The sequence below is a fragment of the Manis javanica genome, chromosome 17 (assembly GCF_040802235.1).
Source record: "Manis javanica isolate MJ-LG chromosome 17, MJ_LKY, whole genome shotgun sequence".
In the NCBI taxonomy this organism is placed as follows: domain Eukaryota; kingdom Metazoa; phylum Chordata; class Mammalia; order Pholidota; family Manidae; genus Manis; species Manis javanica.
Genome location: NC_133172.1, coordinates 63,050,879 through 63,064,369, shown reverse-complemented (window position 1 = coordinate 63,064,369; position 13,491 = coordinate 63,050,879). Strand labels below are relative to the sequence as shown.

Here is a 13,491-nt window from a genome sequence, read left to right as displayed (position 1 = left end):
ATGCGAAACAGACCTGGGGGAGCCCTCGCACAGCTGGTGCAGGAGATGGCAATGACTGAGGTCAGACTCCCTGCAGCAGGCAGAGCCGCTTCACGGTGACATGGGTCACACCCCCAGACTGCCTGCTGGCTGTCATGCGGTGAGCAGGGTCAGTCCAGTGCCCCGTGGCTTCCAACGGTGTTCTCCAGCCACACGCATGTGGGGAGCAGGGACAGCCAAGGCCTTCCTGCTCCCGTTGTGTGCACCAGGTGGGATCAGCAGCGGGGCAGACAGACAACACTGGAGCCCCTCATCCAGTCTCTGCAGCTTCCTTCCTGTTGCCCAGGTTGGCTGCTCAGAGCGACCCCATGCCCCTCTCCCCTCCATGATCAAGAAAAATTCCAGGTGTGAAGGGCCCGGAGGCGGCCAGTCCCAGGCGGGAGGAGACCCTGGGTCCTGATGACCTCAGCGTCTGCAGGGCCACCACGGAGACTGCCCGGGATCTGCCCCCCTGCAGGGCAGCCCCAAACCTGAGGCCACCTCTGGCCGACTCTGCACAGCTGCTGTCGGCCTCTCCCCGGGACAGGCAGCGCAGGGGGCCGGGTACTCAGAGAGGGGGGCTGCGCCACACGTGGGGTGGAAAGGCTAGGCAGGCTGTCCCAGCCCCCACCCACCAGCTGACAGCCAGATCCGAAAGGGGCCCAATACACAGAGACGACATGCTTTAAAGACACCTCCGGACCGGTTTGGGGCTGCAAGAACAGCCGTGCACACCGTGGGGCTCTAAACAACAGGAGCAGACTTTCAGCGTGGAGGCCAGAGCCCAGATCGGACCCACACTCCCTGTGGCGCGTATCGGGAGGACCCTGCCTCGGCCCTCTGGCCTCTGCTGTCCGGCAGCCCTTGGCGACCTCAGCAGCACGGCCGAGCTCTGCCTGCACCGGCACCGTGGGCGTGGTCTTCAGATGCCGTGTTCTTACAAGGACCCCAGTCACATGGGGTCAGGGCAGCCTACTCCAGGCGACCTCACCTTACCTGGTTACAGCTGCAATGGCCCTCTTTCCACATAAGGTCCCATTCTGAGGTCTTGGGGGTTAGGACTCCTACATATTGTTTTGGGGGGACACAATTCAGCCCATGGCCGTGGATCAGGCAGGAGCCCCACAGGGAGGTGCAGGGTAGGTGTGGAGAGCCACACTCCGATGACACGTCAGCCGTGTGGACTCAGGCAGTGACCCATAGAAGCCAGCAGCCAGTTCTCTGGCTTGACAATCAGGGTTAGACCCACAGGAGGGGCCCCGAGTCCCAAATGCAGCCTCTGGGGGAAGGCCCAGCTGGTCTGGGTGGTCAGTGTACTGGGGTGACTGACTGGCCAGACGCTAGCAGGGCCAGTAACACCACCTGGCTACAGGGCCATGAGGTGGTTGGGCCTGTCCTTGCAGGGAGGGGACCCTGGGTGGGTGCGCTAGAGGTCTGCTGTCATCATGCGATTGTGGGAGGCCCGTGGCAGCAGGCAAGAGACACATTCCTAGGGGCTCCTCTGCTGCCTGACAGATATCCCTGCTGTTGAGATCACAGTGGGGCAAGTGACCACACCTGAGCAGTTGCCGCACCTGGACAATGACTGCACTTAGACAGTGACCACAGCCAGAGAGTGGCCGCAGCTGGACAGTGACTGCACCTGGACTGTGACCACACCTGGACAGTGACCCATGGCAGTGGGCAGGCCTGAGCTCTTGATCCCTGTTTCCCACGGTGGCCTCCTCCGGGATTGTCCCCACGCAGAGCACCCTTTCCGAGCTCGTCGATGAGCGCAAGCTTTGAGTCAACGCAGAGAAGCAGGGCGTGGCCCTCGCGGTGGCCAGTCCTTAGCCCAGTGACTGAAACACATGAAACTCTGTTTCTGGACTTAGCTGGGCCCGAAGGGAAAGACCTGGCCCTGTGGCCTCCGGCTCTGCTTCTATCCACCCTCAGAAGCCCCGGGGCTCTGGACTCAACACATGGAGGGTCTCTACTCACATGAACTTCAGACAGTCGGGGACCTTGCTGAGCACATGAGTGAAGCTGAAAAGATCTGTGAAGGAAAGCCAGGGGCTCTTGCCTCCGCAGGAATGGGGGCGCTTCCACAGAAGGGCAACAGAGCTGCCGGGAGCCCCAGAGCAGCTCTCTTATAACTAGAAGAATCCACACTTGTCAGTCTCCAGGGGGCAGGTGGCACGCTGCCTGCAGAAGAGGCATGCCAAGTGTGGCCACTTCAGACCATTCAGGGTCTGAAGCCACTCCTACACCTCCTAAACTGCCTTATTTCTCCAGACACGAATAGGGTCTAACTACTTGTTGCAGGGATCAAATGACATAAAATAAGCCCTGGCCTGGGCTGCATGCTTAATGTGTGGTGGCTCAATATAGACATCTACATGGAAACAGGGCTTAATTCGGACATTGCGAAGGGCGGCCACCCCTTCCCAAGTGTGCAGACAGGAAAAACGAACAGCTGAGCACAAGAAAAGCATGGCTTTCAAAAGCAAATTTCCAGAAGAAGAAAGGAGACTCGCTACGTGAAAAGAACACAAACATTTCTCCGAAGCGACAGAGAACAAACAGCAGGGCAGCTTCCCGAGGGGGCGTGCCACCATGTCCCGGAGGGCTTGTCAGGTGGGTTTCTTCCTGGGGAAGAGAATGAGTTCAAAAGAGGAGCTGGCAGCCAAAGGAGTGTAAATACGCCGGCTCAGCCTTGGGTTCGCGCTGACTGAGGCTGCAGCCTCCAGACGTGAGCAGGCCCCGCTGCCGTAGCAAGCAAAGAATCGCCTGTTTCCTCCCCTTTCCAACCTTCCGCCACCTCGCTGCTCCGTTGGAGCTGCTTCAAAGGAGTCAACAATACTGCAGGTCAGCCTCTTTGCAGGCAGCAAGCTGCTAGAGTCCTTCCCGGCCCTCTGTGACAGGTAGACATGGCTTGTCTCATGCAAGCCCCACACAAGCCCTTTCACTTGCCCTGCCTCCCAGATGCGGGAGCTGAGGCCCAGCTGACCCACAGTCAGGCACGCTGCTAGAGCTTCCTTCCAAAGCAGGGCCGCTGGCCAGTCCGTGCCATCTGAGGACAAGCAGTTCTGGGTCGGCTGTAAAAGCAGGGACACCAGTGAGTCCGACCCAGGTGGGAGACAAGCACCTCAAACCCTGTAAGACGAAGGGAGCCACTGCCTGCTAGAGCAGGGGGTCAGTCTGCAAGGCGGAAAATCACTCTGAGTGTATGTTTGGTAAGTTGTACATACCTGCAGAAATGGGCCTGCTTTAAGAGAAACACACCTGGTCACAGCTTTCATTTGGAATATCTGTAAAAGGCACTGAGTCCATTTCTGCTGATTAAAGATTTTTAAGGCCACCCAACCCTCCCTGCGTGAGCGGCCCAAACTTTTTCTTTGCCAAGGCCAAAAATATGGGAGTTTGCCCCTCCCTACAAATGGCAAAGACCGAGCCAGGTAAACAGGAGGGAGCTGTACACAGACGCCTAATTTTTTGCAAGGAAGAGCCACAAACCAGAGTTAGCAGAGCAACATGCAGCGGGTCCGAAAAGGGAGGCTCCTCGTGTGCCCGTGGCTAAATTGTCTTCCAACTTTGGAGACCCGTGAAACAGGACTTTTAAGATGGGCAATGTGGAAAAAGGATATGCTCATAACAGAAAGTTTAGAAAAAACAGGGAAATGTAAAGAAGAAAAAGTCATATCTAATCCCCCCACATACACACCCAGCGATGGCTGCTGCCACCATTTTGGTGTAAGTTTCACCAAATTTGCAGCCATTCTAGAGACACTGCTGCTAGTGGCTGCTATTTATCGAGTGGCTTTTTTGTGAGAGACACCGTTTCGAGTGCTTTCCTTGACAGCCAACTTGCAGCACACGGCGGTGTTTCCTTTTTCGCCCAGAGAGGGGCAGGATTTGCCCGGTTCCTCCAGCTGGTTTACGCGGGGCCCCGGTGGGAACGCAGCATGCTTGGCTCTGAAGCCCGTGGTGGACGCTGCTGCCGTGAGATCCCGCTCCCCACTCCCTCCGCCCACCAGCTTTACTGACGTATGATTGACATATCTCATTTGTTTTAGGTGCACAACATTCTAATGTGATAAATGTCTATATCCCAAAATGATCGCCACAGTAAGTCTAGTCAACCCATCACCGCACGTTATTTTCTTGTGGTGAGAGCTTTTAGATCCACTCTCAGCGGCTTTCAAATGTACGACTCAGTATTGTTGGCTATGGTCACCATGCTGTGCATTTTGGCTCACAACTGGGAGCATCTTATCTCACAACTGGGAGTTTACACCTTTTGACCAGCTTCACCCATTTGCCCTCCCCTCAACCGCCTTTTCCTCAGCCCACACGTTGCCATTCAGAACCTGAAGACCACTGCGGCTTTGGAGATACCAGAAGAGGGTTCAGAAGGCCAGCAGACAAGGCTTGCAGAGCGGCCACCCTACTGGGCCAGCGTCTAGCCTACCTTCCGGCAGCTGGAGGGTCTGTTCTTCTCCTCTGAGATTGGCTCCAGAGCCTCTGAGACCCCACACGGGACAAAAAGGCCTCCTGACAGGGGTTCTCATCTTCAACCCCTACTAAAGCGCCTGCCAGTGTGCACCTTCCTCCGGGGCAGTTCAGCAGCTCCACGGCCGATCCTGTTCTAAGAGGCCCTAGGAAGCCTTCCTCCCAGAAGAGGCGGCAGCCTTGAGGCCACATTGCACCCCACACCTAAGAAACAGGAAGTGCTGCTTCTCCACGCCAGCAGCTTGACAGAACATGACAAGGGGGGGGGTCCCAGCTTAGCCAGCGTCCACCATGGGGCCTCTGAATGTTACGTCTCACTGCTTCACTCCTCGTAAAACAAGAACAGATGGTGCCAGTAAAGATTTTTACGTCCTGGTTTTTAATGGTCGCCCTGTAATCCACCATGTGGACTCAGCAATGTTTAGCAAAGCAAATCTGTTGAACGTTTTGTTCATTTACAGTAAGGGCTATTAATGCCTTAAAGTTATAATCAAGTTATGTAACCACACTATGGCTCACTCCTTATTTTCTTAGATAAATTCCTAAAAGTGGAATTACTGGGTCAGAGGGGACACATGGTTTTAAGGCTTTTTATGGAAACTCCCAAACTTCCCTTACAGAAATGTTCAAAGCATCCTCCCCTCCAGCCCTCCTAAGAATAAATAGCACTCCTTTTAATATTTTACTGGCTAACACTGAAAAGACCACTGCTGAGTAAGCGGTTGATTTGAATCTGTAGGAAAAATGCGCCTTAAAGATGTCACCAGTAGATGGCACCATTTGCTAAGATTTTAGAGTCTTGGATTTCTAGTAGAGCGTTGTCAGACTTCAACTTGGAGCAGTCTGAGCTCCAAGGCAAAGCAAATTTGCAGGAGGAAAAAGGAAACCTAGGATATTAGCGTCTGAAAACCAATGGACCACGGTGGCGTGAGAATGAGACCTTCAAAACGCTCCTGGGATATGGTCACCCTTCCAGCTTTTAAGGTCCCTCACAGCTTCTCAGGAGCTCTGCACAGAGCCCTGCACGGAGGTGCCGGCCATGCCCCCGCCCTTGGCTTCCTCCACCTCCCGTGCCGGCTCTCACACGGAGGAAGACGGCGTGGACCGCCTGGCTCCTTCCCGCCTGCTCTCTGGGCCCTTTTAGGGTCCTGGGCTTAGCCCGGCTGTAACTTCCACTGCCCTGGGGACTACTGGTCACCCCTCTCCGTCGCTGGAGGAGGTACTGATGTCGGGGTTCTTGTTTGCGGAGTCGAAGAATGAATTTAGCAAACACCCAAGGTAGGAGGGTCAGGACAGAGGCTTTTATTGAGAGGACAGAGCCCCTGAACCACGCCAGGAGGGGACAAGAGAGCCCGTAGTGGTGCGTTGTCCAGGGGTTTTATAGGCAGTTGAGAATTTTTGGGAACGGAGTAAAGGCTTAGGGGTGTGGACTTGTTAAGTGGTCCCTGAATATTTAGAATTCCTGCTCTGATGATTTCTCCCTGAGATACCAGCGTCTGGGAGCTTATCAAACAAGGCCACCTGCCCAGGCCCCAAGGTGGGCTGAGGTATTGTTCGCTAGAGAGTTAAGTCAAGAATCTTACGTTTTAACTTCCTGGTTCCTGGGTGTTAAAATGCAATCTTATCTTTAAGGTGGAATCCTTCCTGCCTTTTACTATGTCGTCTCCAGTCAGGTCTGCATGCTAAATTAGTTGCCTAGTTCGCAAAATCACCTTCTCAGGTCTGAAGGAGGAAAGACAGCACATAGGCCTGGGACTTATAGCACGCTAAAGTGAATTTTAGGATTACAAATGGTTAGCATAATAAAAACCGGTGATCTGATCTCGCTGAAGAATGACTCTAGAGCTTAATGTTTAACACAGAGCTTTGGTAGTGGGTTTTCTTGCGTGGAGTTACATTGCCCTGACTGTAAATATCCTGCCTTGCCTTTTCAGGAGGCCCTCACCCTATTCTGCCCAAGCCGATGGTCCCTGTCTCAGTACCACCGTGTGCCTGGAGCCAGTGCTGTGACCCACACGGGACACACGCCCTGCAGGTGTCTGCTGAGTGAATCCAGGAGGTGCTCCGGACCCACCTTAGAGCTTTGCCCAATTACCGTCCTTGAGAAAACAAAATCCGTCTGGAGATTATCAAGTCTTAGCTGCTATGAATGACCGAAAGAAACCTAAGTCAGGAGAAGGGTGGCAGGATGCCTAACACATAGGTTCGGGGCGTCTGAGGTTGGGGTTCCAGCTCACGCACTGGCCGGACAAATTACATAACCGCCAGGCCTGTTTCCCCCTGCACCAAACAGCTCTAGTGAGGGCACCTCGCCATTGAGTAAGAACTTTCACGGTGCCGGGCGCCTGCAGGGTTTGCTCCGCCACTGCTCGGGGCCCCTGCCAAGCGGCCGCCTCTGAAAGGACATGGCAACCTCTGGAGAAAGACTGCTTTATTCCCCTAAGCCCCCAACTTAGACAACATCTTATGAGTTAGTATTTGTGCCTTGTGACCCTCTGGCTGCCCAGATTTCAATCCGTTCTAATAGGGCAGATAAATGGCTGGCATGTTAAGGGTTCCCATGGGGGTGGGGAACCAAAGTGACACCTGGGCCAGTGTCCCGAGGTGGTTCTGAGATTTTCCCTGTTGACGTGCCAGTTTCACCAACAAGCACTTCTTTTCTTTCCTGCTCTGGTGACAGGTCATCCCTGCCAGTCACTCCACCAGTACCTCAGGCCCAGCCTGGCCCACCTTCCCCAGGGGCGGGGCGGGGGGGGGGTCCGGGCATCTTCCTCCCTCCCCCGTCATGGGAGCTGGAAACTGGGTGGGCCCTATCGCCCCAGCCCCGCCGGGCCTGGGCGCCCTCCAGGGGGCAGGCAGGCCTTTGAGCCGCCCGCCCCGCACGCCGCACCCCACCCTTCCTGCGCTGGGGCTACCGGCATAGAGGGGCGCCGGCGCGCGGCAGGCCCCCGGGTGCGCGCGAGGAACCACTCCCGGGGCCAGCGAGGACCTCGCGGGCTCTGGCGTTGCACGTGCACGGAGCCGATCCGGGGTCTCCGGAACCAAGCGGGGCCCAGACCGTAGGCTCCACGTGCGAGGGGCCCGGCTGTTGGGAGGGCTGGGCCGGATCGGAGCCGTGGGCGGGGCGCGGGTACGCGGCGTCTGCGCGGAGGGGCGGGGCGGGACGGCTGCCGGGGGCGGGGCCTGAAGCGGCCTATAAAAGGCGGCGCACGGCGCCGGTGGACGCAGCGGCTCGTGGCCGCACGTTGGGAGTCTGGGTTTTCTGACGGTCGGTACGCTCGGATTCCGGCCGGCGGCGGCGGCGGCGGCGGCATGACTGTTTCAGGGGCCCAGCGGCGGGCGGCGGCGGCCCCCGCGGCGGCCGAGGAGGAGGAGGAGCGGCAGGCGCGGGAACGGATGCTGGGCGCGCAGCGTGCGGTTGGCGCGCAGGGCGGGGAAGGCTCGGAGGGCGTGACCCTGCAGCGCAGCATCACGCTGCTCAACGGCGTGGCCATCATCGTGGGTACCATCATCGGCTCGGGCATCTTCGTGACGCCCACGGGTGTGCTCAAAGAGGCGGGCTCGCCGGGGCTGGCGCTGGTGGTGTGGGCCGTGTGCGGCGTCTTCTCCATCGTGGGCGCGCTCTGCTACGCGGAGCTGGGCACCACCATCTCCAAGTCGGGCGGCGACTACGCCTACATGCTCGAGGTCTACGGCTCGCTGCCCGCCTTCCTCAAGCTCTGGATCGAGCTGCTCATCATCCGGCCCTCCTCGCAGTACATCGTGGCCCTCGTCTTCGCCACCTACCTGCTCAAGCCGCTCTTCCCCACTTGCCCTGTGCCCGAGGAGGCCGCCAAACTCGTGGCCTGTCTCTGCGTGCGTGAGTACCGGCCGGGATCCCCATGGGGTGGGCATGCCTTGGTCGCAGTGCGCATGGACAGTCCCCGCGGCCCCGGGCCACCCTGCATCCCCAGAATATCTGGGCCAGCCCACATTCCCGTGCCCCAGGACCACCCCACACCCCTGCGCCATCCCTGGACTACCCCGACTATCCCTGGGCCATCCCAACATCCCTGCGCCCCAGGGTCATCCCTGCATCCCTGGACCATCCCTACATCCCGATCGCCATCCTGCGCTTGTAGTCTAAAGTCTCTGGTTCCAGAACCCACGTGGGTCTCATTCATTTATTTACACACCGCCTAGGGAATTCTGCAGTGAGTCAGCGGGGTGTCCCTTTCCCCAGCCTCTGGCGGGCATTCCACTTCCCCACCTAGTCCATTCCGTTCCGGTCAAGCCCACCCAAGCCTTACATCACCGGTGGAGCTGATATCCCTGCCTCTTGAAGACATGGAGTGTCTGAAAAGTAGATTGCCTGTTTGAGCTCCCTAATGTTGACTGTTCAGACAGAAACTGTGGTTAACAAACTCATTCATTTCTGCTCTCCAGCTTCTCAGGAATCTGCAGAGGCTGGCTCAGACAAAACAATAGTAACAAAGTTGTGAGTTGTTCATAAAGGCAGCAGCGTCAATCCCCAGAAGATTGCCTAGTGAGCACGAGAGAGGGGTGCTTGGCTGCAGATTAAATGCGTGTGCTGGGGTGGAGGGTAGGTTTGGTGGTGTCCCAAGTTGTGCTGAAAAACAGCCGTTGGCCACAGTCCTGGTGTTGGGCAGGCATGGCCCCTGCAGGGCCTGCATCTGTGAGCGACCAGGCGAGAGGGAATCACGCTCAGTATTCTCACGGGATTTCAGAAAAAACTCATTTGTATCCCATGCCATGCGGTTTTCTTTTATTTTTTGGCTGTTGGCAGTTTTTACACCTCTGTGGGCCAACCTCCAAGGAGGCTTGGGAGATGGAAGGGCCCTGCTTTCAGGAGCTGCCGCCTGGTTTGAGGGTTTGCCCGAATATAGAGAGTGCATAGAGGTACAGAACTATCGGGGCTACTTGATGATTTGGGGTCCTACTCTGGGCATCCTGGGAGTGGCTTCTGATGGGCAATGCATATGCCCATGCTTTTGGTCTTTAGAGCATGTGGACTGAGTTTCCTGCAGAAGCCATGCTGTGTAGTGCGGAGGGGGTGTTCCAGAGCTCTTGAGGCATGTTCCCCTGTAAAGTGGCAGATCCCTGAGACTGCGTGCTGTCCTGAGACCTGAACAGAGCAGCCGCGCCAGGTGAAGGGCCATTGTTTGCTTTTTTGGTGAGTCTCAGTTATGTGGATCTCTGCTTTAAAAAAGTTGGGTCCAAATCTGGAAGTAGTCATGGTAACCGTCTGCCTCAAGCCAGGACCCCCTGTGGCTTCCGGTGGGGCTTTGAGCTGAGGGCTTAGTGGGTGGTGCGTCCGGCAGAGTAAGGGAAGGCCCCTCCAAAGGCAGGCGGGCTTTGTGGGCTCCTTTGTCATTAGGAGAACTCTGATTGTCTACTTTTCCTTGTTGTTAGATACGATTTAATTTTTGTGCCCAGTATGTAATGAAAAAGATACTATCCTTAAAGGCCCCATTTTTTGTCTTTAAAAATGGATCCCTTACTTTTTTTAAACTTTTAGGGGTAAGGAGGTAAATGGGCAGGATAGATTCCAGAGGTCTGCAGCTGGCACACCTGCAGCCCTCCAGTCGCTCAGGTGGTGTGGAGGTGACAGCACCCCGTCAGGGCGCGCAAGGAGATCATTTCCAGGTATTGGTCACCTTCACTGCCCTTTTTGCTGAACCATCCACGTGAGTGTATTATGTACGTGTGTTACATACACGTATGTGTGTGTGGCTTTTTCTGATGGAAAGAGGATTTTCAGCAGCAGAAAGGGATGTGTTCTCTGCAAGAGTGAGCGCTCACCCCGAGCCCAGCTCGCCTGCCAGGGGGACCCGGACTTGTTGGGGACTGGCAGCTGCCTCACGTGGGCCCAGAGAAGGGTTGTGAACGTCAGGAAGGGGGCCACCCTAGTAGAGGCATCAGAGAAGGCAGCAAAAAGCCCCAGAGGGTTTCCAAGTGTTCTCCAGTCACCCCCAAGAGCTGGGTTCTAGAATTTCCCCTTAGGGGACAGGACACCGTGCACCCGCACTTCCTTGAGCGCACCTCCCCGTTTGCAGTGCTTCCTCGAAGGGCTGCTGGCCTGTGAGTCTGGGAGCAAGGGGCCCCGGCTTGCTGGCTGATCTCTGTAGTCCCCTGGCGCACCCCACGTTTTCCTTCTGCTTGTTCAAAGTTGTGCTGTGAACCCTGTTGGCCTCGTTACCTGGAAGGATCCTGCTGCCAGTGTGAGTGGGGGAGCACCCCTCTCCTCGTAGATCTGACATAGAAATGACAAGTGTAGCTCTGGTGTTTTTGTCTTTCTAGTGAGTCGTGAAGGCGAGGAGCTCCCTGGCTCCTCAGACGGCCTGGTGGCCTTTGGTGTGAGGCTGGGCGTGCCTGGGTTGATTGCCTAACAAAAAACCCGTAGCATTTGCTTGAAATCCCGAGGGTGCGAGGTTTTCTGTTCCAGGCAGAAGTCAGACTGGAGCTGAGATTCCTGCCGGGCCCAGATCTGGTTCGGAGGTTTATCCAGTCTCCCAGGGCAGCCTCTGTGCAGTGGGACAGTGGTATCCGGAGAGGCCAGAGCTGGGGCACCCAGCTCTGACCCAACGGAGTGTTTCTCCGCAGAGAGGTGCTCCTAGAAGAAAGGGGGAAACTTACCCACGATTTCCGAAGGTATTGGGGAAGTGGCTGTGGACCCTGCTCTCTCTCTCTCTCCGTTGGGTGGAGGTTGGGACCATGCCTGCTGGGACGGCTACACAGACCCAGACTCACAGTTACTTCCAGGACTCGGGGGGCTGAGAACGGAGCCCTGGGACTCTGGGTCCCCGTCCGGGGTGGTGGTCTTCTGGGGTCCGGAAAGCACTTTCTGCATTCTAGTGGGAGATGGGTTACCAAGACTCTCCTAGAGCCGGTTAGTCCCCCCATGACCCTTGCCCGGGCAGACCCAGGTGGGGAGGGGTTCCTCAGCTGTTGTCCCTGTGGACTGTGATATTTTCCAACTGGTGTCAGGCAGCGAGCTGGACCACACACATTCAGGCACCCGGCCTTTGTTTCAAGGAACTCACTGGGGCCTCTGAGCCTCAGGTTCCTCTCTGTGGGACGGGGATTCCGTACAGCCCCGCCTGGGGGTGTGTGAGGACGCTAGGCAGTGGTGTGGCACGGGCATGCAGCTTGGGGACCCCGGTCACTTGGCACCTGCGACCGATCCCCAACACTGGCCTCCGTCGGGTGCTCACCTTTAGCACCTTGAGCTGCCTTAGAACTTGGCTCTCTGGTTCAGCAAACAGGAGGAAGGATGGATAAGAGGAGGGGCATGCTGGCGTCCTCCACAGCAGCTGGGGTCTGCTGAGAGGGTCCCGCTGCACAGGCGCTGGCCCCAGCCGGCCCTGCCTCGGGGGTGTGGGTGAGAAGGTGTACGGCTCTGCTCCCAGCTCCTGGGCAGGGGTGCAGGACACCTGCTCCCACATAGGTGAAGGGTGCAGGTGAGGTGTGGGTTTAGTGGCTCTGGGGTGAGCCTCAGCCAGCCGACCTGAGGGTAAGTCAGTAATGAGAGGAGGTGTGGGGGCCCAGGAGGACCACCTTGCCCTTCTGTGAGTGCTGGGCCAGGACCCCACTCCCGGGGGTGTGGCGCCCCTACGCGACATGTCCACCGTTGGATCCCCACCTCAAAACAAACCAGGCCTGTCCCAGCAAGGTGTGTGTCCAGCCCAGGGTGTCTGAACACCTGCCGCACGAGGCAAAGGCCCCTGCGTATTCCCACAGGGATGGTGACCCCAGAGTGGCGAGCTGTGAGCCAAGTGCAGGCGACAGTCCTGACCTTGGCACTGAAACCCACCACTTCTGGCCAGATAGGAAAGTGCCCAGGCCGTTGGAGCAAGTCACGCTGAGTCCTGGGGTGGGCTGGGTCCCGCTGGTCTTTCACAGAAGCGCCGACCCCGAGGGCAGTGGGAGGGGCTGGTGAGCATTTCCGACCCTTTTCTCCCTGCATCATGGACCCCTTGACAGTCTGGTGGGATATGCAGACTGCCCAGAGATGTGTACCAGGCGCATTCACTCCACACCCATGCCCCTTATGGGCTCTGAGGCCCTGGCCCAGGACTGGAGGCTCCCCTGCCCCACGAGTGGTGCCCCCACTGTGCAGAAGAGGGGCACCTTTTCTCACTGGTCGCTTGACTCACTCACTGCCCCTCACATCTTCTGCTGCCTCTGAAATCCCCATGTTGCCACCTGTGGAAAATGAGGTGGAGGCGGTCTTGAGCCCAGGGCTGTGCCACCCTCTCCCATGCTGGGCACTTTTTGTCATCGGGCGTGTGGGAACACACAGCCGCATCTCTGGCGGGGTGGCGGGGGGGGCGGGTTCTGGGGCGGGGTTGGTCACCACGTCTAGGTGTCCAGGGAAGGATGCGTGGGGATGGGAGGCTCGCCTGTGTCCTCGGGGAGCACGACCCCCTTGCTGCAGGGCATTGGACCCCTGGAGCTATGCTGGAAGCCTTTCTTCTTTCTATAGAAATCTATAGGAGCTTTCAGGGCCCCGGCCACTAGCTGCACTTCCCCACGCACCCCGCCTCGGGCCCATGCTGGCTTCCAGTTCCTGTGACTCACAGAGGTGCCAGGGCCCAGGGGGCTGGGCGTGACCTTCCCAGGCCCTAGTCTGGACTGTTGGCCAGGGAGTTGCCCAGAGCCCACCTGTCCTCACCCCCAGGCTTTGTGCTGTCCCATCAGTCCAGCATCTTGTGGCTCTGACGGCTGGGCTCTCAATTACGTTCCTTTATCCTGGCAACGCCCTAAGGCTCTTACTTGGGGTGTGGGCTGTCCCAGGTGGCCCAGCGCCCAAGGGAGTGTGGGAGGCGGCTTTGCCCCCCTGAATGTCCACCAGACCTGCCTCCAGCCAGCGATGTCCCTTGGGGCTGCACCCACCCGTCCCCGAGGGGATTTGCCTGCTATGGAGGAATTGGCCCTGAATTCCCGTTCAGGCGCCTAGAGCATAATACACAGGAGCAGCCC

General features: G+C 57.6%; 1 protein-coding gene across 2 annotated transcripts in view; it reads left to right on the top strand.

The window, feature by feature from the left end:
• Positions 1 to 7,726: 7,726 nt before the first annotated feature.
• SLC7A5 (solute carrier family 7 member 5) overlaps positions 7,727 to 13,491 on the top strand; it is a 28,214-nt gene continuing 22,449 nt past the window's right edge. For both annotated transcript variants that reach the window (XM_036993839.2, XM_017677714.3), the window contains exon 1: positions 7,727 to 8,368. In XM_036993839.2, the coding sequence (XP_036849734.2) occupies positions 7,822 to 8,368 (547 nt within the window). In that variant the 5' untranslated portion in view covers positions 7,727 to 7,821. The remainder of the gene's footprint in view (positions 8,369 to 13,491) is intronic.